General features: G+C 37.7%; 1 protein-coding gene across 5 annotated transcripts in view; it reads right to left on the bottom strand.

Moving 5' to 3' along the window:
• KLHL32 (kelch-like family member 32) overlaps positions 1–21,093 on the bottom strand; it is a 92,983-nt gene extending 71,890 nt beyond the window's left edge. For all 5 annotated transcript variants that reach the window (XM_009320138.1, XM_009320141.1, XM_009320139.1 and 2 more), the window contains exons 1-2: positions 21,071–21,093; positions 18,250–18,430 (exon numbers count right to left, since the gene is read on the bottom strand). In XM_009320138.1, the coding sequence (XP_009318413.1) occupies positions 18,250–18,430; positions 21,071–21,093 (204 nt within the window). The remainder of the gene's footprint in view (positions 1–18,249; positions 18,431–21,070) is intronic.
• Positions 21,094–24,742: the final 3,649 nt, after the last annotated feature.

The raw sequence follows: 24,742 nt of genomic DNA, 5'->3' as shown, positions 1-24,742 counted from the left end.
TCAGTCCCATTCTCCAGTCCAATACTTTTCCGGAAAAGCAACCTTTATCTTTGTCACTCTCCCACACATTTTTTAACAAAATATACCACTCAGTCTTTAGACAGTAAACTGCGAACAAATAAACTGAACAGTTCTACCATCTGTCATTGCTAAAGAGAGTCTAAACTTATCCCAGTAGGTTTTGTGCCAAACTGTAAATGCCTCTACGGAGGGGCTACCAAACTTCACCTTGGAGAACTTCAGTGAAGGAGCACGTCTTACGAATATACCCTTTCCTACTTTTGTCTCTACTCTGGCCGATACCTGCAGAAGCTGAGGCAGTCAATAAGAACACAGGTTTTCATATGTGCAACCTGCCCACCAAGCACTGCTGAGTTTAAAGGAAAAAGTAAGCCCTATCCCCTTTGGCTTCTTTGAAGAACTGCGTGTTTCCTGCAAATAGGTAATTTCTTCTTAAAGTGTTAGCATTTTCATCATTAAAACACCACAATTTGACATAAATCTGTTGCCTGGAAATCATCCAGTATAAGCAAGAGTGACATTTATCACATGGCCACTCCTTGTATTTTTGCACTTTCTATTTCAATAAAGTGATATCAGGGCTTCTTCCAAACTGACAACAGAAAAGAAGCATCAAAAAGTTTAAAAGGTTTAATCAAACAAATGTAGTAAGACCAGCCATGAAATACACCTAGATAGAAAAAAAAAAAATTTCTAAAAAGTTCATACACTTTTCTGATTCCATTAAAAATGTAATCAGAGTTGGACATTTCATTGTCATTTAGATGTATCAAATGAGCTCTAATAGCTATTGTAAGGCCTCAGGGCTTGCCAGGAGCTGCAAGGTACCCATCAGCCACCTGTTCCTTGCAAAAGCAGACCTGCAGTTTGTGTCTGAAGAGACAAGCTTCTCTTCTCAGAAATTCACTACTAAATAAACTTTTTGGATAATATTTTCCCTTCCCCATATCAATTCCTGAATAAAGAGAGTAAAGTCTCAAAGCAACACCTGTCTATATAGCTCTTACAGGGGTAGATTCGCACACGTTCTGTACACTCAGTTCTGTCACAGACTGCTTGCAGAAAGGCTGGAATGCTCAGTGAACAAGGTCACGCATGCTCTGCATTCTCTGACTGTGCTACAGCAACCATCTGTGCACTACCTACCTGTACGTAGGAACCATCAAAAAAAGTGTGGCTACTAATAAAATTTCTCTTCTGGTCAAGGGCTGGATGTCCCACACAATGGGTTAAGCTTACAGATACAAACACACACTTAACTGAATCTCATCTGTAGACCATGAATCATTTCTATGAAGAACTGGGAGACTTTTTCTTTGTAGACTTACTAAATTTACTTTTAGGAGACTATTGTATTGTATCACAGAGATTCCAGCATGGTCCTTACACAGGGCTTATTACTACACCTACCTTAGTAAACTCAGCAGGATCAGGCTGCTAACTCAGTCCCTGTCCGTAATCATCCACAGCGTTTAATGAACACAGCCTCCAGTACAGCTTTGACCCCCTGCCAACTAGCACTCTCCCAGGCAATGCCCAGACTATGGTTCAGGGGATAACTCAAGCCATGGCTGTTCCAGACAGACAGCACGGATAAAGCCAACCTGTTTGCAGAGGGGAGAAGGTTTAGCCATATGGACACAAGCCATGCTGTGCCAGTTGCTTTTACGGCCAGAAACAAGCTCTTATGCATCTTATTTACTAGTACAGGCATAGTCTAATAGTGCAACGGGCTATCAGAACTGTAGCTGCCAGTAAGTCACGGGACTATGGCTTTGCGTGCCATCTGCTATACGGAGTTCATTTTCACTCGTACTATCCTCTGAGTATTCTGTGGAAGTTTTTGATACTGAGTATGATCTACATTTGTTTTTCAGGGGGCAAGGCCAAAGAATGTAATCGAAAGATAAGGTCTGCAATGGTCCTCAGACAGTTCACATTCAGCTGAACTGGATTAGCCTCCAGTAAAGTAGTCTCCCACACAGATAAACCTAGTACTGCTCAGTGATGCACGCTGCCTTCACCAGCAGGCAAATTTCCTTCTCAGCCTGATAGTTTAAAGGTTTAATCCAGCATGAAAAAAAATCTGTTCAATCATAGGCAGAAATAGAGCTCGAACTCAGTCTTTAATTTGCATTGCTGTACTTGAATATTATAGTTTTAACTGTAGAAACATAAGGATTATTAAATTCTGGCTTGAGACTTCACCAATACCTGGAGAATACCCAACAGTTACGGTTGGGCTGTCAAACTCTGATTTCAGATACATCTCTGAAAACACTCTGAGGTTTTGTGAGCTTAAATATATCCATCAGTCATGCTTTTAATGCACGGCTAGTAGCCTCCTTTAGTTTTCCCTGGAGTACATAAAAACAAGGCAATAAGATAAACATCTCAGGTGGACATACAAGTGACAGACAAGAAAAACAATTAAATATAAAATATTTGGACAAGTGCACAACTCAAACTTACCAGAAAAGTTACCAAATTTGGCTAAGCATGAAGTGTAAATTATTTTTAGTTACTAATTTCCTTCAACAATGCTAATATTTCATACTTTGTTTTAAAATACTTCTGAGTATCTGAGAGGCTGAATCCACACAAAATGCCTTCAGTTTGTCTATCTTGACCTTCTTATGCTCATCCCTTACTTCAGCTACATAAGCCCCTAGCCGACTTTTCTGATATGTTCCAAATGGGAGGTGAGCAAATGACCATTTAAATTACTGCCTTCCAGAAATACCCTGGCTCTTCTAAGAATAAAGTACGTGGTTCCCATGCATAGCAATTACCTCTAAAATATCTCAAAACTCCCTCAGCAAGAATGTGAAGAGACATTCATCGTTATACATTTTTCTTTGATTCAACTCTAAATGAAACTTTCAAAATAAATCTAAGCTTTCAAAAACCAGAAAGCAAGCTGAACTTACCACAGCAATCTACAGTAACCCAGAGAGCAAGATTTCCAAATTTCCTCCCTCTGTTTTCTCAAACATTGTTTTGATAACTACCAGCAGCCCGAGTTCTAAGTCCACTACAATACAAAACGAGCATGTGAACCTCCCTACCAATGCATAGCTCTGAACTACACAAACTCGTTCGACCACAGACTTAGCAGTAGATAGCAAGCACAATAATAAAGTCCTGGGATACTTTAGAATCACCTCCATTAAAAGCTGCATTCACATGATGTTCAGGGGGGTTCAGCAAGGCCAAGCTTGTTTTGCACAACACAGTGCAAATATCTCAACTCCGTCCATCTCCCACTCGCTTAACCCTGTCACCTTTCATCCTTGACTCTAACTCACAGTTGAAAGCTTTTGCAACTGATGTACAAGAGCCTGCCTTTACCTTCAGCTGTTGTTCTTGCGTGGCTGTCTAGAAATCTGACACATTCTCCACTGTAAAGTACGTAAGCATTTGCTGCACTTCCTCACAATCACCACCAGATAGGGAGAGTGGAAAGTTGGCACAGAGTGAACTAGCATTCTTGTAGTTCCTTTCACTGTGCCACACTCAAAAAAAATGAACACCCAGGAAGTCAAGATGAACTAACAGAGAGTTAAGCTCAATGCACATGAGCTTTCTCATCTCTAAGTCAGTATAGAGCTCTGTGTTAAAAACTCATTCCTACTTTTCCTACTACTTATCAACTATATTGTAAACACTCTGGTCAAATGTTATGGGAAAAATATTTAATCAGTCTTACCATAAGTTAAACCTTAAGTATGCCATCCCCCCCCAGCTTCTTATTACTGAGGCTGAGCTCTATAGGAAAAAATTAAAATGCACCAAACAACTTGTTTTGTAGTCACATTAACTATTTAACTTTTTTCCACCCAATTCAGAAACATGTCTGAACAAAAAACTTAATATATACTTATAGCTGAAAAAAACCACAACAATTTTGAAAGTGAGTGAACATCCATTCCGTCTATCTAGCAAACTAATTGGTAAAATACTGATCAATGTAATCGCCAAGGTTTTCCTTAGCTACTTATCTTCTTGCACTGAATTTTTAAGGTAAGTAACACTATCTAGCATTTTTTTTTTACTGTTTTAGAAGAGCAGAATTGTCATCTGAAATTTCTGCCTCCACAATTCCACAATGATACTGCTTGAGTTCTTTTTAAAATTATTTTAAAATAGATAGGCATCTTCATTAAGTGCAGTGTTTTATTCAAATTCACTTCCCACAGTATATGCACTTACTTCCATATTCAGCTGCTTTACATCTTTTTCTTTACAGGAAATTGATTGTACTTCTCATCTCATGCATCAGAAAAGCTATGAAGAAAGTAAACTAACACTTCAGAGATCTCAGATCAATTTCCTACACTGCTCAGGGAACTCAGTTATGATGTGATACCTCAAGATTTTTTTATCACGTGTAATTTTAAGCTGGTGAGAAATCTTACTGAAATCAACGGAACAGCTCAGTCATGCATTCTTTCTGATTTGGGACCTAAGCCTATCTGTATATAGGTCACTCAAACTTGCAAGTATCCAGTCCTGAGACTATCTTATCTATTTGGACTATAAACTCTTTCAGGCCAAAATATTCTCCTTTGCAGTTTGTACTAAAAATAGCACCTCACCTTTCATGTAACAGCAATATTAAATAAATAAATCATAATCTATTTAATCCCCTTTGTTGTACTATTCCTGAATTAACCTTTAGGTGTTCTTAACTTCCATGTTCTAATCCTTCATTACATAAGCAATATTATTTCTTCCTTGCCGTGTTCACCTATCACAACAAAAAAAAAAGTATTCAGAATGCATTAACAGGAGTCAAAATACTACTTTGACAGATGACAACGTCCACATCAAATATCAACTATGTTCTAGATATGTAACATATACTTATCCAAATAACCAATTTAATATGTGAATGTTTCCTTACTGTAAAAACATGGCTTGTTCTTATCATAGCTGGCATGTTATATTTTGCTTTGTTTTCCTCCCAATTTAAGCCTGTCTATCCTAAACCAATCGTCAGCCATGGCCTCTAGAGTCTCTCACACACTGAAAAACATATCCATCAATACCAACTGCATGCAATATGATTAAGAGGCACTTTACATGATTCTTCTGAAAAAGAAGAATCTCTGGGTATAAATACCCAGAGAAAATGTCACATAACATCAATCACTGATAACTGAGCCTGCTGTAATTCATCTGCCCAATGAAATCTACCTAAATATTGTTTTTTAAGCATTTGCCATGCAACTAAAATGAATCCTGTAAAATGAAAAGGTCAGCTATCATTCATAGTTTAAGGGAATATATAAAGAAATGAGAAGAAAGAAAAGAAAAACTGAGCAGCAAAATATACAATTTTAAGCACAGTACTGAAGTCTCACATATTACTGTTAGCAAGCAAATTCCACTGAACCTTTGGTGTTTCTTTTAGTACATCACAGTGTCAGACAGTGATACATGACTACACAGCCCCGAAGAGCTTACCAAATCAATGATACATGCAACGCACTTGTTGCATTGCACTGTTTATACAATTCTTGGTATCTCTAGAAATAAGTAGTGAAAATTGAAGTAAAGAGCTACCCTATTGTTTAGAGGACCTAAGGATGTGATTTTTTTCCTGTTTGTATAGTGCACATTTTTTGGGGAGTAACCCAGCAAGAACAAAGTAATCTTCTTGGTTGTAACAAGGCACAGGGTCTTCACTCCCAGTCAAAATAAACAACAATATAAGCATTTGTTGCTAACAAGTTACATTCTTGGCTGCACCTGCACCAAACCTAATTCATGTTTTGATAGAGTTTAATAGTCAGTGTAATGTGTCTTCCCCAAATTTCTGCTTCGATGCACAAACATAATTTAAGACACAAGGAAAAAGACCAGATTGTAGCATACTACTCCTAATGAGTTGCTGCATTATCCCTAAAAAGACCTATATTCAAAAGTAGTCTAGGTTATGCTGTGGCAACAAAATAATTCTACAATTTTCATGTGCAACTCCATACCAGAATAAAAAAAATTAACAGCGAACTACTACAGCTACAGTAACCTTATTAGTTCCAGTATTTCAAAACAAATTAGTTGTCATAGGTGGTCCTGAATACCAAAATTATTGTTTTCATTGTGGCAGAAAGCAAGAAAACTTAATTGTAAGGACAGTGCTATGCAAAGCACTGCAGAAATCTGCAGTAATGTACAGTCTGTCTTAACAACAGTCACTCTGAAGCAGGCCTGCCTTTTGGAATATAAAGGGATCAGCGTAACTAAAACCAGATTTTTTTCCAGCATCTCCAGTCAAGCACAGAAAAGTATGAGTCACATTTGCAAATTTTGGCTTAAATTGGTTTAATGCTTCCCAGTGAATGCATAAGCCTATTGTTCGTGTCCTTTGATGATTTTAGCAAGATCAAAAGCAAGCCCAAAATAAAACTGGAATAAAAGTCAGTTAGCTCTTGAACTAGCACTTTAACTACCACAATACTTTTCATTCAGGGAGGCAAAGCTTCTTGTGATTTCTTTTTGCAGGAAAACCACGATCAAAACTTTGACACCTTTAAGGGGCTTATTTTTAAAAGCATACTTCATACAGTACCATCAAGACAAGTTTCCCACCTCAGTGCATACCAGCCATAACTAAATAGCTGTACAGCAAGGCTTAATCTAACAGAACTGGAGTAACATAATCTTAGTTATTATTATAATTAGCTTCTTAAGAAGCCATTTATAATGTGATGTAAGTGTCATTAGCTACTGACATCCAAATGTTCCAACCAATAGTAAACTATGACAATTATCTTCTATTCTGCAGCGTAACTGCAAAAGCATACTTGTATGTGTGAAGCCTAATGTTGAAATTTGAAATGGTTCATTTTATGAAGGTTTGTACTAGATACCTTTCATATCTGGCCCATTTTATGAGGGTTTGAACCAGATACCCTTCGTATCTTTCAAAATAATCCTATTTTCCATTATGATTAGAAATCCTGCTTTCCATTAAGATTATAGCATAATTTTGCTAAAGAAGTACCCTTAGTTCCCTATGTTATTTACCAAATAACATATTTAGTAAATTATTTTATAGAAAGGCCAAAGAATAAAACCAGCTCACTGACCATTTTTCTTTGGTTTTCCACATCCTTTTACTGATAAAACCTACAAAAGTAATGAGACACTAACAATTTGCTAAATAAAAGAATGACTTGACTAACCAAGCTTGTGTTAATATTGCAGTAATTTGTCACAGTAGCTTTCATCATCAGCTGAGCTCTGCCCTCCATCAGCTGTCTCCTCTGGAACAAACGCCTCTACGAAATCATCTCTTCATTTTATTTTTAGTAGTCCACATTTGACTGTGCTCATTTATCCTTTGGCTCCTCCTTCATCTCCAACAAACCAACCCCCGCCAAACTAACAGACCACGATGATGTCAACTTAATTATCCCCATAAATTCTATAGGATTGACACCTACCCCTTCTGGGTTGAAATCTAACTTTGGCAAGGTAGATCCTTAAGTGCCAGGTATGACAGCTTCTGAAAATGCAGATGGACATTTCATAACGTGTCCTAATATTCAGTAATTTTGATTTCAAATGGGCTTTATGTACATTTGTTGCCTACTTGTATAGCTAGTACCCTACAACCTTGGAAGGCCAAGCTCTTATTTCGTCAGTAGCTGAGAATGATACGTATGCCTAAGCAGAAGGTAATTGGTAATTTGATTTTTACACACATATACACACACAAACGTAAATTTGTTTTTATACATATAAAAGTAATAGCTGCAGCCTACTGGCGAAAAGGATGTTATGCTGGGCTCTAACCATTACTTCTCCACAAAGTGGATTCACAAAAAGCTTTTGACAAAGGCCTTCAAAGGCCTTGAAGGCAAACTAGGCAAGAGAGAAAAAAGGAGAGACCTTTGCCTGGGTAAGTAAGTGACTGAAGACATAAAACAGTGAACAAGAAAAGAGCAGGCCAGTTTTCACACGGAGTGATGATTCCAGTGGAGTTTTTGGGCTGTTTAACATATCCAGAGAAGATTTGGACAAGGGTGAGAGCAGTGCGGCTAGAAAGTCCATTGAGACAAAGCTATTCAAGGTAGTAAGGACACGGACAAAACATGATAAACTGTAAAAGGATTGTATGAGATGAGCGGTTGGTTTATAAAATGGCAGCTATAAAATTAGCATATGAGAGTTTAATGAAAAAGTCATCCCAGTGCACAACAATAGTAAAAAAAAGTAATCAACGCTTAGAAATCGTTAGGCAAGAGAGAACAAAACAGAAATCAGCCCTATGCCCATGCAACAACCTATGCTTCGCCTACTGCTGCACACAATTCTCTTACCCTCATCTCACAAAATATATACTAGAGCTGTAAAAGCTTCAAAGAAGGGCAAAAAGCATCATCAAGAATACGGAACAGCTTCCATTTGAGTAGATCTGAGTAAGTCGCCAATCTCCAACCTGGAAAAGAGATGATTGAGTGCCATGAGAAGAATACCTAGGAACTGATGGTTCAATGTCTTTTCCAATAGAAGAACTAGAAGGAATCAAGTGAAACTGGTGGAAATCAGATTCAGAACAAACAAAAAGTACTTCTTCACACAACCGGCAGTGGGCCACGTTGTTAGAGAACACAGTGGATGAGAAATCTTACACAAGTTCAATGGGAAAGAGGATAAAAGCTTGGATGAGAGACCTATTTAGGATTGCTGAATAGACAGGAATCACACCTTGCTCAGGAAATGCCCCTGAGCTGAAAACAGCTGGGGAATTCTCAGGGACACACCACATACACTTAACCTGGTTTTACTCTTTTTCTCCAGGTATCACGAACGGCTACTGCTAAAGCAATAAGCCAATGATCCAACACAGTATGGCCATTCTTATGTTCTCACCCAATGCTGTTAAGGGCATCTCCCTCTTTTGAGACACCACCTATTAATAGTAGATAGAGAGGCAGTTTAATTAATTCGGCACTTGCACATTAGGTCATCCAGTAAGAGTGGATTGGGACTTGAGAGGTTTTAGATGTCTAAGTTTGAAAACAGGTTGACTTAGGCAGATTAACCCCTGCTGAAGATAAGCAGCATTTTACAAGGATGTTCAGGACAGTCAAACGTAGAGGTTCCACTGCTTAAATCTAACCTTTCACTAGATGAAGGCCTACAGTGACATGAATGCAACTAGCCAATATCACATTTCAGTCTACTAAAATGAAGTTGTTAACAGGGTGTAAAAAATGGCACTGTTGACAATGAAGCAATTGAAGAATTTGTTTAAAGAAACGTATTTTCTCTAAAACTTCCAACAAGCCTAATGTGCAACACAAAAGGCAGAAGTATGTGCATTGTGATGGGCTTCTTATACAAACGAAGGGGAATGCAAGAAACGCTGAGGGAGCATCCAAAAGAAAAACAGCTATTTCAATAGTGTTAAAACATCCTAACACCTGCTATATGTAAAAGTGCAACATATGGATCGTGTTTTTAGCTCTTCAGCAGTCTTGCCTCTTTCTTTGGCTATTTCTCATATTATTAAAATGGTATGTGGGTCCTACTCACTGAAGCTAAAAGTGACACGCTGCCCAAATAATTCACTCAGGTGGTAGGAGCAGAAGGTGTTTTCAGCTTCACTACACCCACAGAATAATAGCTTTAATTTCTCCTGAGGTTGTGTAGGAAGATACTGATGGAGACTGCGAAATATAGAATAGTGTCTACTGCATCCAACAATGTTCTAAAATATAAGACTTCTTCACCAGACTATATAGAAGAAAACAGGTATGAAACTTCTCTACCACAGGCCTGCCCCAAGAAATTGGCTTTCCATGGGCAGACACATGAAACTGCAGCTGAGCCCAGCCCAGCTTCAGAACATTTGCTATAGCAGCACTGCAAAATTGAACTGAGGTAGCCTGAAGCAAGCAAAGATGGCAGCAAAGAAAACTGGCAACTACAGCAACATGGCTGCAATGACTCCTTTCTGTCCTGCTTTTAAACTGAGAAAATGCATCAATTGAATAGTAACCAAACACCACATGTTGTTACAACACTAATTTAATTAGAGACAATGAGCCACAGTCTCTTATGACCTATCTCACTAACTGCAGCGTTGATTCTGCCATACTTACTCATGGTGCACTTACCATATAGGGACTTCAAAAAAGAAAAAGAATAAAAATAATCAAGAGGATAACTCAGAGTATAAGATGCCATATTGTCTAACATCCTGCAATGGCAGAATTGCAATTAATTCATTTACATACTATGAGAACTGCAACAGAAAAATATTTACTCTGACAGCATAACAACTGCTGGGAATTTGAAAATAGAATTCAGAAAACAGAAGATTCTTGTAAATGTTTTTGATAGCACCCACATTGCTGAGATGTGGGAATTCTGTCTGCAGCAAAGGCAAATTACTTCAGAGTCTCACAGAACAAAAAAACAAATAACCCAGATACACTCCCTTACTTTGTCCACTTAAAAGTATATTAAAATATTTATATAGAAAGCTTTAAAACATTTGCAAACCATTTTTGTGTATACTTCAGAAGTAAAAAAGTTTGTTCAGATAAATATTAGAAAGGCTTTTATACAACAAGCCACCTCACAACTGCCCATGCTACATTACTTTCAACAATTTGATTAAACTTAGTAATATTATTGACAATGCCTATATCAAACAATATTTTAAGAAGTAGAGGAATGTGCTGTTTTCTTGACATTCAACTGTAACTGGATTACTGAACAATTAGTAACAAAACTGATTTATATTTAAACCCTTATATTATGCTATATTATTTTTTAAAAAAGACTTAATTTTTCGAGGCCTCCTCTTATTTTAGGCAAGTTTTTTTTTCCCCCAATGAGAAGCAAGCAGCACCGAGTTCTCATTTCTCAACAGGCGGTGTATAAGTAACATGTTCATAGCACCAGACACTACTATGAATCTTCAAATATCTTCTGCATTGTTGGCGTCACCCAGAACCATGTGTATTGGGCCACATTTGGCTGATTTCATATGCAGAAGAATTAAAATATAGTGCTAAACAGTTAGACAGCATGCTGAAATAGTCCTTAGATTTCTTACAGCATCACTGTACGGTAGTGAACACTACAAGGTCAATAATTGCAAGCCTGGAACCACTACTAAACTATATTCCTTCCCAAGTTTGCCGTTAGTATTCTTACACAGGAATAATGCATAAAAAACCCACCAAGAGATTAAAAAGAGGGTTAAGAAGGGAGAAAATAGTTTTACCTCAGTATTAAGCATATTTAAAAGATACATCTTTATCAAAGTTCTTAGATAAGAAAACTGCTGGTGTGACAGTAAATGAGAACACTATATCCTGTTTTGAAGTTTTGTAGAGCAATTGGGAACTGGTTCTGAGTTAGGGCATGGCTAATGGAGAATGGCACAGGACAATATGAATTAGTATGGCAAAGACAAGAAATTAATTGGTCAAAAGTCTTGAGGCTTTTCAGACTGTGGGGAAGAATGTTAAGAGCAAGAAGATGGCAAGGACGTATAAGTAAATGAGAGATGCCACATAGCTGTGATATTACTAGTTGTGCATAAATCATATTGGCAACAGAAAGACTGCTTGGTATTTCATGGAAAATGTTTCAATTTTCATATAAGTTATCATCAGTGAGAACAAAGATAAGAAGGCAGGGATGCAAAGACTGGTAACAGGATGCATGGTTTGCCACCTCTGGGATGTTCATCTGACATCTCTACGATTGTACATCTGCATCCTGTAGTTTATCTCTTGTATGTGGATCAGTGTATCATGGATGTGACAGATTTTCAACCGAACAGTATGGTCCTTCTCTAGTCCCAAGCCATATATGGACAGGTATGACTGCTTCTGAACAACTAACAGACTAGCTTTCTAACTCAAGCACTAGAGGAGGATTTTTGTACTAAGAGTCAGGTTCACAAACACACTTGCTCTTCTTGGCCCTCTTGAATCCTTACAAGCAGTACACGGATTTTCCCAAACCCATTATGACAGTCTGCATAGTTTGAATGCACCACATACTATTCCTATAGTATTATCCTACTACACTTAAAAGAATGTTGGATTTCAGCCTGTACCGTCCCAAACAAGTCTGTACTAGATATTTGTTCAGGAGTTGGTGAAAAATAGCATTGGCTCAGAATCTAACAGATTTTTGCACTTCCCGAGTCCTTGGTCAATCCTAAAAGGGTAGGTTTCACAAAAAGAATATGGATGGGGAAAGGGGAGACATGGTCATTTCAGCTACAGATCATATCCATACCACACCAGTTACACCTACATTTTTAGTACCTTAACACAAAAGCAGAGCTTCAGTTTAACTAAGATGTTTTACTGTCTTTATTGTTTTAGTTCCACTGTGAATCATAGAACAGTTGAGGTTGGAAGGGACCCCTGGAGGTCATCCGGTCCAATCCCGTGTGCAAACAGAGCCAGTTGCCCCAGGTCCATGTCTGGATGGCTTCTGAATATCTCTGTGGATGGAGACTCCACAGCGACCCCGGGCAACACGTGCCAGTGCTCAGTTACCTTCACAGGGGAAAAAAGTGTTTTCCTGATGTTCAGAAGGAACCTCCTGTGTTTCCCTTTGTGCCCGTTGCCCCTTGTCCTGTCACTGGGAACGACTGAAAAGAGCCTGGCTCTGTCCTCTACGCACCCTCCCTTCAGCTATTTATATATACTGATAATATCCCCCTGAGCCTTCTCTGCTCCAGGCTGAACAGTCCCAGCTCTCTCAGCCTTTCCTCACAGGAGAGAAGCTCCAGTGTCTTCATCATCTTTGTGGCCCTTTACTGGACTCTCTCCAGTATGTCCATGTCTCTCTTGTACCGAGGAGTCCAATAAAGGACAACTGTGGGTTATTAACATATTCTAGTGACGATCAACTATATGTATTACATAATGAAAAAATATAAACAAATGTTTCAGTAGTATTAATTAGGATAACATCGTTTGATTTACAATAATTAGTTATTTTCATTTGGAGGCTTTTCTTCTACAGTAGACTTTTGTTGCCTTTATATTTACAAATTATATTTACAAAGAGTGCATTTGGCACTGCCTTACTTGCCTGAGTTGCTCAGAACTCAACAAAACCAAAATCCATTCCAAACGTTGATCTACATTTGTGAATTCTACTTACAACAGCTTGTACACAAGAAGGAGATGCAATTGAACAACAGAGCCAACCAGTTCCATCAACTGAAGCAGAATCTGTTGTTCAATTGCATTTCCTTCTTTTTGTTATCTTGTTCACAAAGATTGGCCTAACTTAGAACTTCAGGTTTCAAATTCATTAAAACACTGCTTTCGGGTGCAAGTTGCAGGTAGACAACAGGCATATGGGAATTCACTTCAAGTTACCTGCTAGGTAATTACTACAAGCAGGTAATATCCTTATGAAGGGTATACTTTGAATGATTTCAGTTAAAGAACCTGCAGCAATTATTTAAAAAAAAAAAAATAAAAGGCGTCTACAGCATTTAACAAAAGCAATGATTCTATATGCTTGGGAAAAATGAAAAAAAGCATTAGTTTAGAAACAATGTTAGATGATACAGTGAACCTATGTGACTGAGATCTACCAAAGCTGTGTTAGGCAATTAATACAGATGAAATAGTATAGTTTCTCAAATATATCATAATTTCCAACTGAGAAAATGAAATTAAAACGATCCCAGGAAAAGTTTAGATATGTAAGAAGAGGAGGTATTTCTCAATCTACACAGGAAGCTAAAAGTGAGGGTAAGAGCCTCTTTTGGCACAGAAGTCTCAGTAATGACTAGATGTTACTAGAACAATAGAGTTGATTTGGTCCAATGGAAAGACCTAACATTTTAAAATGTTATCTGGAAAGACAATTTCTCAGTAGCATCACTTCCAGGGTACAATAGCGAGGAAAATACCATTCGTTTGGTACATGCACATTAATGGTAAAATGCTGAAAAACAAAATCACATTAGACTGCAAAAGCAGCAGGTAATTCTGATTTCTCAGAACTAGGTCCGTAGACCTATCCCTAAGACACGTTAGGGAGAGCCTTTTCCTCTTTATGATTCATGTTACAAGACCTTGAAAGCTATTTGCATCATATGCCTTTCATACCTCAGGGATTTTTTTATAAAAATTAATTATCAGGAAACAATGCAATATATTGCGAAATACAAACAATCAGCAATGTTGTGTACACACGAAGAAATTATCTGCTGACAGGGAGGAAAGACAGCACAGAAAAACCCTGAAAATAAATTGCTTAAGAATCAACTGTGATAGTTGTAAGCAGAAAGTCTGTATGCAAAATTAGTATCTACTAGATCATTTCAGAGAAGAAAGATTCTTCTAAGAATTGAACATGCTCATTGTGGAAAAAGAATATTACTGACATTTTAAAATCTAGTTAATTGAGATAATTTTTTTCATCCAGATTACATGGAAAATCTGCATCTTTTTGAGAAAGATCAAAGTCCTGTGACTATGAACCCACTCAAATGAAAAATAAGGAAGAAGAAAGGAGTTGTTCTGCCTGGAAAACCAATGCATTTTGCACAAGAAAATCTTGAGGTTATATAATCACCTGCCAACACTGTAAATGCCTTCTAATGAAGTCATGCAGTAACATTTCATTTTGCTCCCAGAGGGGAAAAAAGAAAAAAGAATCTTTTAATTGGAAATCACTTAGCTTGCTACAGCTATCACAATGCACACATACTCACTAACTCAACCGCCTTGTCTCACTGCAATAGACTGAGACAAATAGCAAATTACAGAATGTCATATGGAAAAGTTTGCCTAAAACGCTGTTTGTTGCTTAAAAAAGAATTCATAAAAATACATATGTTTACTATTCTTTATATGAGTCTTTTAGGGTATGGAGGTGACTACTGTATTCCTTAGATCATTTTGAAAGAGGATGCTGAACAGAAAAATTGAAACCCCTAATTTTCAAGTGTCAAATCTTGCAATTTTACTCTGTATTTTTAATGCAGTCTTTCTACGCAATTTCCTACAGTTTTTTTTTCTTAGAGAAAAAAAACACAACATTTCGGTGTACAAGTGTAACAAACTCCCAAATCAGGTGCTATGCTTAGGATTTAAATTCCAATGTTTCAGCACAGCTGGAACTACAAGACTAACTATACCAACTGGAAGAAGGGATGGCAAGCTGTTACCCTAGAAGGCTGGCCCTTTGTATTTTGCTGATGCTCAGGTCTCTGGCTTGTCTTAGAAAAGCAAATGAAGATTTTACTCCAGACTACAACCTCAAGGAAAAATTGATAAGGCAACCTCTGCTTGATCTTCCATATACAATGGCTCCAATTCCCTCAGTCTGTAACATGATACACATTTAGTTATCCTCCAAAAGCGTTAACAAACTTTTCTTTGCAGTAAAAGAAAGAAATAAATGGCAATTTGAAAAAAATATGCTGCTCAGCTGACTTGTTATGCTCATCAAGAAAACATCACAATCTCAGAAGTAGCTCCATCTAAATCAAAGTAGACACAGAACATGTAGAAAACCGTAAAAGTGCTCTGTAGAAATCAAATATCCAGTCTCTTGTACAAGCTGTTTTACAAGAGTGGCAAAGAAGAGAAAACAAACAGAAAAAATCATGCTGATTCATTCTGATAGAGCCCTATGTAGAACTGAACATATTTCTTGAGTAATCTGTGAGATCTTAAGAATTGCATGACAGCCTCTCCAGATAGAGCTGAAGGTAGGCTAAGTACATAAATCTATAAGCCATAGAAACCAGAAGCTACGGTAGGCAAGTTCTTTGTGTCACACTGATGTATAGTGTTGCCATCTCAGTTTTAGTCCAGGCAACTCCAACATCTGATGTTGCCAGAATCCTGTCCACTGTAGTCCTGCGCTTATATGGAAAAAAACACTCACAAAAATTAGTGAAAGGTAAGTTTCCCATGGCAATGGCTTCTTCAGGGTTAGAAAATCTGCAAGGTTCTTCCAAGAATTCCTCCAAGAAAATCCAGAAACAACTAATGAGTAGAAATAATCTTAGGTAATTTTAACAGCTAAGTTTGAGGCATGTGAGTCTAGTCTTTATGACCAGTGGAGAGATCTGGCACTTCCAGATAGCGAGTCATTTCATTCTAAATAAGTCTTCTATCCCCCTTTATCATCCTCTGGAAATGCCCGTTTCTCTTTACTGACTCTGAATGAAGTCTGGCGTCATTCTCCTAAATCTTAGAAAATGAATACTTGGGTGGCTCAAATTAGGCAAAATCCCCCTAGATATAAAAACATTAATAATCTCAGTTTAAATACAAAACATTACTACTTTTTAATCAACCCTTGCTCTTTTCTAAATTATTAGAATCAGGAACATAGTATGTAGTAACTTTTTTGCCATCTTCCTACAGAATATAAATCTCATTCCACAATTTTCTAACGAAGATTTTTGTCCATTAACAATAGAAACTGTTTGGCTGATTCCAGAAAGCATAAGTTCTGTATTTATAGCTGATACTTAAAGTCTGAAGAATATGTCCTATCAAATTATAAAAATTTTGAGACACATCAAATTACTAAATGCTGCATAGATCATTCTCTCAGTATTTTTTTTTTACTACAAAAGATTTACGTAGCAATTAGGAATTTGACCTACTGTAAAACTGTTTTTTTTCTTTTCCACAGGGCATTAAGATTTTAATTTGCAATAACTGTCCAGCAAATACCAAGTAACTCAATTGGAAATAACAATGCGAGTCACAGTGCCCCAAATCTCAAGGTCAATCAGTAAGTGACCAAAGTAGAAGCTGTTCCTACCACACTGCTTGAACACTGGGTACAGCTGCCCACTCTATGATGTTTCTATGCACAGGGTACAATGAGCTCTGGAAGGAATGTATGTCACAGGTGTGGAGGAATGATATGGCACCCTTATTAAAATATTTCAATCAAACCAGAACCGCAGCCCTGTAGTGTATCTATCATTAACAAGTACATATAGCACTTGCTAGAGCTAAAGAGCTCCAAAATCCCTCTCTGTGCACTGGGATAAAAGGAAAAAGTGGTAAGCAATCTGTGTTAGAGCAGGCCAGGGCACCATGACAAAGCAACGTTAGCAGCTGTGGCAGTACAAATTCTGCAGTAGCAGAACACATAAGCATGCAGACAAGCTCAAAGAACGAGCAATCAATTGGCTCAACAACACCACAGTGAAAGTAACGTCAAGGTTAACAGTATTTCTTTACACAGAATAAATTCTCAGTTCTAACCAAAAGAGAGAGCCAGAGTTGACAGGAAGATAAAAATTCTGCTCAGGTGATTAAGGATATAGAACAGTTGTCATACACTATATTATTATTGTAACAAAACCAAAAGGTCACCATAAATAAGTTCATAGCACTACAACTACAGTGTAGACAAAATATTAAATAAACTTACTTTGCTAGAGAAAACAGACCTTTAAATTAATTTCAGCTTTAGTCTCTGAATAACAACAGGATGACTCTTTTAAAAACACCAGTCAACTAAAAAGTTACAGACAGTCCAACATTTTGAACAGGTACATTATAATGAAGGTTAGTAGAATTGCTTCATACGAAGAATACTCTTCCTATTAGAAAACTCAATTTTCAGTTACTCCAATTTTAGCACCTGGGTTCAATTTTCCATGCTGAGTATCTGAATTAGATTTCCCAGGGAATATTTTAATCTCTACATTTCAGAAACACTTATTTCTGAAAATAAGTCTTATTATGCTTAAAAAATTACTATGGCTTCCTCTTTGAGAGTAACCATGTACATCCCTACAAAAATCCACTCTCAAGCTGATTTAAATTGCATTTATTAATATTTAAATTCCCTCTCCCCACCCTTCCATGCTCTAATCACAACTATCTCAAATGTCTGGGTTCTACAAAAAAAATCTTCCACTTTTACTGGGAAGGACTTTACTGGGGCATAAGGTTCACAGAAAGATGTGTACTGCCTATCTCTATTGGTGGGGGAAAGAAGGCTACTCATAAATAATGATAAAAAACTTAATTATGTTCTTAACATTTCTTGCCTATGACATGCATGTGGATATTTAAAGTTGTATACTCTACTGAATGTGCAATAATTGTGAATTTTCTATAGGCTCAAATTTAAAGCTTGTTCAGTATGATATCTATAACCATCCCTGCCCCCGCCTCCAGGGTAAATTTTAATATTATTATAAGAAAAGAAAAAAATCTTTGGACTTACTCGGAAGTAGTCACTGCAGGCTGCCAGGACTGCTTTATGTGCATGGAATTTCTGCTCTTCAGCAATAAGCGTGATATCACAAAGTATGCCATCACTTCTTTGTTGGTTCAGGGCTGCCAGGACAGCATCATTATGGGAGCTGGACTGACAAAGCCTCTGACCTGTCAGCATTTCCTGAATGCTGAGAGGGGAAAGGGGAAAGATTTTGTCAAAAAAAAAAATGTAGGAAACAAGCAGATTCTGTCAGAAACATAAAATAACTTTTTCTAAGACAAGACTGTTTGATAATTCTTGGAAAGAAAAAAAAGTCATGAACCCTGTCAGGCAAAAGTCTTTATATGGAATAGACATCACAAGAAAAGCTCAGTATAACAAAGTATTATGAAACCTGATTATATACTTAAATTTAAAAACCTCAACTGTTCCGATTTTCATTTGCTGCACTGGAAGTCAGCTGGACTCATAGGATTAATTCAGAATCATTTTAGAATTAAGTGAGAAGAATAAAGGGCCTAGGCCAATGGAACGACAGAAAACTTCACGTGGCTCAAACTGATGCATTAGTGGAAAGGAGTATGTATGTATGTAACTAGTCCTACTAAAAAGAATGAAGACTTATGGTCTCAGGTGGCTGTTTAAGTCTGATACTGCATTACTGAATGTTTTCAGACCATTTCAGGTCATTCACATTTATGAAGTGTTGTGGGTTTTCTTTGTCTGTTTTGTAGTGGGGGGGAGGATGTTTGCTTGTTTTCAAAATGCTGAGGCCTTCCACCACCTCTGAATATCTCCTTGTACAAATACAAGATTCCCATGTCTTCCAGCCTAGGATTGTCTGATTGCAGCTTCCTTTTCTACAGCAGAAGGAAGAGACAATATAACTGTTGATGCAAACAGAAACAAACCAAACAAATCTGCAAATCCTCTTTGGCACAAAACAATGCAGTTTATTTTAAATCTGTGAGACTATACCAATTTATATTGCCCGAGAATCTAGTCTTTATAGAAGGTGAGTTTACAGAGAGTCATTCCTGAGTAAATCAAAGTGAAGGTATAATTTTTTTTTTTTATTAAGGAGTAAATAAGCTATCATCTTTCCACTACAATCATGTAATTCACTCCATACACATGCTATGCAGCAGCTGTGGGGCTGCTATATTCTCCTTTCCCATCAACACACACTCTCTGCACTGCCTATCCAACTCCTGCAGCTCGGGCATCTGTAAACTAATGAAGACCTGCCTTGCAGACTGTTTGCTCCAATCTAACCTAATCTTTTTAAAAGATAAGAACTAAGATGTTACTTCTAGAAGAATGATGGCCAAAGTGGAATTACACAGGAATAACCTGTATCCGAATTTCACCCCCTCTCTAATAGTTTAGGTTTCACACATGGACATACCCTACATACATTTCAAAATGATTCATTCAAATCATTCTTCTTCCTTCAGCTGTTCTGTTTGTGGAAGCCCACTGTTATTCTAAATGACAATTATCAAGAAACATAACTTGTTAAAATACAAGGGAATTATTTCTAACAATTATTTCCCTTCTGTAACTTCTATAGCAAAGTGACTAAATCAAACTAGTGCAAGTATAATAAGCTAATTATACCTAGAGATGGTTTCTCTTTATTTCCGTTTTTATTAGCCTTTCTCCCAGTGTTGTGAACCATGACCTTCATTCCTCTTGCTTTTTTAACCATCATCCAGAGGTGAAAGCCCTTTTCCACAAGAAAAGGACTATTTCACTCGATAGAAAACAGATCGGAGGGACAAAGCACAAGGGTAATTTTTGTGGGAAAATTTTATATGTATATAAACACACACACACATAATATATCTAAAATCAGGCATCTGTGGATTTAAATTGAGCTCTATCATAATTCTTTTTTCAATTCAATGAGCACAGTGAAAAATCAATTGCCTGTAACCCTTGTGTTAACAACATATGAAGAATGTATACACATGCCAGGCAATTTAACGGGAATTTATGAATCAAAAAGCACTGATTCATTAAAAATAACATGGCCACTTTGTAGTGATATTGTCAGTTGATAAACACAGCTATAAAATGCAAGGAATTCCTGATTCTCTTCTGCTGCAGAAGCATGGCAGGGAAAGGAGGAACAGAACTGGAATGATATGATGTCCCAGTAATATCAGGTAGATCTCTGAGCTCCCAGATCAGCCCATGAGTGTTAACTACTCTGTAGAACAGAACAACTACCAGCATATCAGATTAGTGCAGGGTTCTGCAGAAAAGCAACTAGATTAATAAATTCTGCCGAGTGTTCTGCCTGAAAGTGCCCCCAGAAACTAATTAAATCATAAATATCAAATTCTCTGATGAGACAATGGGCAATACAAATAAATGAGAAAGGCTAGACTGGCAAGTACATATAGGTGATTATATAGGAGGTCAAGAGACAGAATGGGAGATTCTGTAAGGCAGGAAGATGAGTTTGGAGAAAGTGCTTTGAAGCCATTTCAAAGAACTGAGAGAGTAGTATGTCCTGAGTAGTGGAACACTACACACACCAAAAATGATCACCAGCCACCAATTCAGATGCATGAATGTAAAATGCCAGTTGCTTCCACAATCAAAAATTCCAAGTATAGACAAAGGCATAAACAAGATAAGATACGAAGAGACTGTAGGTCCCAAATCGATCCCATGCACGCTTCTCTTTGCTAGAGGTAAGTGTTCCTACCTAATGAACAAAAATATTAGTTTCACTTTTCTACTCTCTGTTAACTGATGCTTTGGTAAACATCATCCTAAATGTGAATGACTTCCTACACGCTACCAAGTACTATACCTCAGGCACCTCTCAGATGGCATCTTTCAGTTTTGCTCTTCTGAATTTTTTTTTTAAGCAGCAAGCATTCCAGCTAGAAAGAGAGAAAGGAGAGGAACATTAAAATTCAAAGTATACACAGCCTCGGCCTTAAAGATCAATCTTTTCAGGATGTGTAATTCAAAAGCAACTTTCTTCAATTCTTCTATTGCAGAAAGACATACCATATAGATTAGGTGCATGTGAAATTTTATTGGCTAGATTGAGTACAGTCTGAAAGTGTCCTTTCCTCTAGTCTTTTGTAGAAATTCACACCCTACCATCTGAACTTCCTGCATCTACTGCCCTTGAGGCATGTCTCCTTTCTGCAAACTCAGGAACACATACTATTTCAAAAAAGTGGAATAGTGGTGAGGAGGGATATATCTTCCCAAAAATCCCTCAATTTGAAGAGTAGGCCAGAAGCATCTATTGGTGTTTGCTTACTTCCTTGAAAAACATACAGCTATAAAAATCTTACATCTCTCTCAGTGTAATTTCACAGGCCTGTCTAGGGTCTAAGAGGTTTGCCATACACCTAAACTCATGCTTTGACTATATTAATTTTTCCTAAAGACACAATTTGGTAGGGGAGAGGGGATAGGTTTACTGTATACTCCAAAAGGCAGCTCCCACTTCCCCCAGAGCAACATTCTTGATTGACCAATCAGTGCTATGACTAAGACCACGTCAACCTGGATGAAGGGCAACGAAGCTGGTGAAGGGTCTGGAGAACAAGTCTTATGAGGAGCAGCTGAGGGAGCTGGGATTGTTTAGCCTGGAGAAAAGGAGGCTGAGGGGAGACCTTACTGCTCTCTACAACTACCTGAAAGGAGGTTGTAGCAAGGTGGGTGTCGGTCTCTTCTCCCAAGTAACTAGCGATAGGGCAAGAGGAAATGGCCTCAAGTTGCACCCAGGGAGGTTTAGATTGGATATTGGGAAAAATTTCTTCACCGAAAGGGTTGTCAAGCACTGGAAGAGGCTGCCCAGGGAAGTGGTTGAGTCACCATCCCTGGAGGTATTTAAAAGACGTGTCGATGTGGTGCTTAGGGACATGGTTTAGTGGTAGACTCTGGCAGTGCTAGGTTAATGGTTGAACTTGATGATCTTAAAGGTCTTTTCCAACCTAAACCATTCTATGATTCCATAAACAAACCTTCTAGCAAAAACAAACAGTACAGTATATACAAGCAGTATGATCAGATTTATAAACTCTATAGCTTTTTTAAAAGGCAAAATATTAAAGTCACCATATAAATTAACCTGTGCTGTTTAACAAATACTGGAAGTTGCTTTTGTAACAAAAAGGATAAAGGATGTTGTAACAGATAATTATTCCTAGCACCTGAATAAGGTGACAGAACTTTTCCATCTCTGCTGGTTGCCAGTGTGCCCCTGTAAAAGCAGTCATCTTTAATACAAGGGGTTTTTCCTGCTTTCCAATCAAAATGATGCCCTATTCCAGGTGCTATCAGAGGTTTCCACTGAGATCAATACTGAAACACCACAAACACCCTTTTGTAGTGTTACTAATTAAGCAAACAAAAGTACAAATAATCCAGTTCTTTGCTTATCTTAATTTGTTCTTAATTTTGCCCCTTCATCTCACACTGACTGGTAGTTTTACTTTGAAAGCCACTACACTAATTTCAGGGAGACTCTGCAATGGGTATGTAAAGGCAGAATTAAGCCCTTAGTCATTCCCCAGATAACAAACAAACAAGCAACCTGCAAGAAAGGACTATTAATCCTTTTCCTATTCGCCTGAATTACAATTCTTCATTACAGACAAAACTACAGTTCCTACTTGCCAGAAAGGCACAGTGACATCTACCTTTCTGCACGTGCTGTCACCTGCACCACAGCAGTGGAAGGACCAAATAGAACTATCCAAGAGTTTTGAATTTTGGAGGCTGATAACTTTGTTTGACTGGATTGTCTTGAATACAGTATAAGGAATACTCTTGAAAATTCCTTGTAGATTTCAGGTCCTTACTCCAAACCACAGAAGGAGCAGCCACCCAGTTTAGATACAATTGTGTGTTTAGCTAGGTGAAATGTAGTTTTCCTCCATTTCCTTCTCAAAAACAGCAACGTCTAAAACTTCAGCCTGGGACAGGCACCTGGCATAGAAAACTACACCCTGAACAGCTGAAGTGTCCAAAGAAGTAAGTTATTGAAAACAGGGTTGTATGGCAAATTGTTAACTGGTGTAACAGCCAGCACAGCCGACACATGACATTTCAACTTCATGTATCAGGTATAAAAGAAAAAATAGATTTTAATAGAATAGTCAAAGGAAAGGTACAGTACTTTGGCTGCTTATTGAAACCATATGTGGATCGTTTAACATAACTCTGTGACAATGAAGTATTACAATTCAGCAAAATTTGAAGAATGGAAATGTTTGCATATTTTTCTCCCTTTTCCCAAAAGGTTATAATGCTGAGCAAGGGGGTGAGGTCATTGAGAACTTATGCTGATGATTCAGCTGGATGCTCAGCAAATTGGTATGCAGTGCTCCCCAATGATGGTTTCAGAACATTTCACTCTCACCATCAACTCGGTTTCTAGTTATATTAAGCAAATTCACTTTATCCTTCAAGAGACAGAAAAACACAGCATATTAAGTTAGTGGTCCAGGTGCTGGCAACTAATGAAGCAACCACATTTCCTGATCGATGTACCTGCTATTGTATACACCCATATGTGACCTATGCAACATTTCAGTGGTCGGAACAGGCTTCTAAGTTCAAACTTTGCATTCATCAGTACCAAAAGGAAAGACTCAACAGTTGTGTATCAGTTGACTGATACACACAAAAGTGTTAACTAGGTCCTTAAATGGCCTAAGTCCTACACCAGAACTGCTAATACAGAACTAGTATCCGTAACTATTACACCACTACAACATCCATATAAATGCCAGCACTACCCATACTGGCACAAAGAATTCTAGAGCAAAAATTCCTTACTCCACCACAGTTGTGAATACGGACATCCAAATCAAGGGTTTGAACTCTGCTGTTTGGAGAGACAGCGGCCAGAAGCAACTCACCTCAGATATGCAGAATTCCTTGTATCATAAACCAATGCATTACAAACAGAAAACAGAAATATACTTAAGGAGGTGCCTGAATATTCAGCTAAAACAAATGAGAACTTTTACAATAATCAAGTCTATGCAGATATACTTATCAGACATTCTGATGAAATATATAAAACATAACATATACAATATGTAATATATATAAAAAATATGTATACAAAACACCTGCATAAGAATAAGGATTCCAGATTCTTATTCCGTAAGAATAAGATTTCCAGGATGCCCCATCCTTGGAAACATTCAAGGTCAGGCTGGACAGGGCTCTGAGCAACCTGATTTAGTTGAAGATGTCCCTGCCCACGGCAGGGGGGTTGGACTAGATGACCTTTAGAGGTCCCTTCCAACCCAAACTATTCTATGATTCTATGATTCTAAGAATAAAGAACATAACTTATTGGTTTTCTAGCCACTGTCCAAGTCTAAAGCAATCCACCCTGATATCACATCTGAACAAGGTCACCTTTTTTCAGTCTCAGGGGATCAGAACTTAACACTTTCTGAAGAATGAAGGAAAAAAAGCCATTCTTCTCATAGGAATTCAAGTT

This window comes from Pygoscelis adeliae, unplaced genomic scaffold (genome assembly GCF_000699105.1).
Source record: "Pygoscelis adeliae isolate BGI_AS28 unplaced genomic scaffold, ASM69910v1 Scaffold41, whole genome shotgun sequence".
NCBI classification, from domain to species: Eukaryota; Metazoa; Chordata; class Aves; order Sphenisciformes; family Spheniscidae; genus Pygoscelis; species Pygoscelis adeliae.
This window is presented reverse-complemented; position numbering and strand designations above follow the sequence as displayed.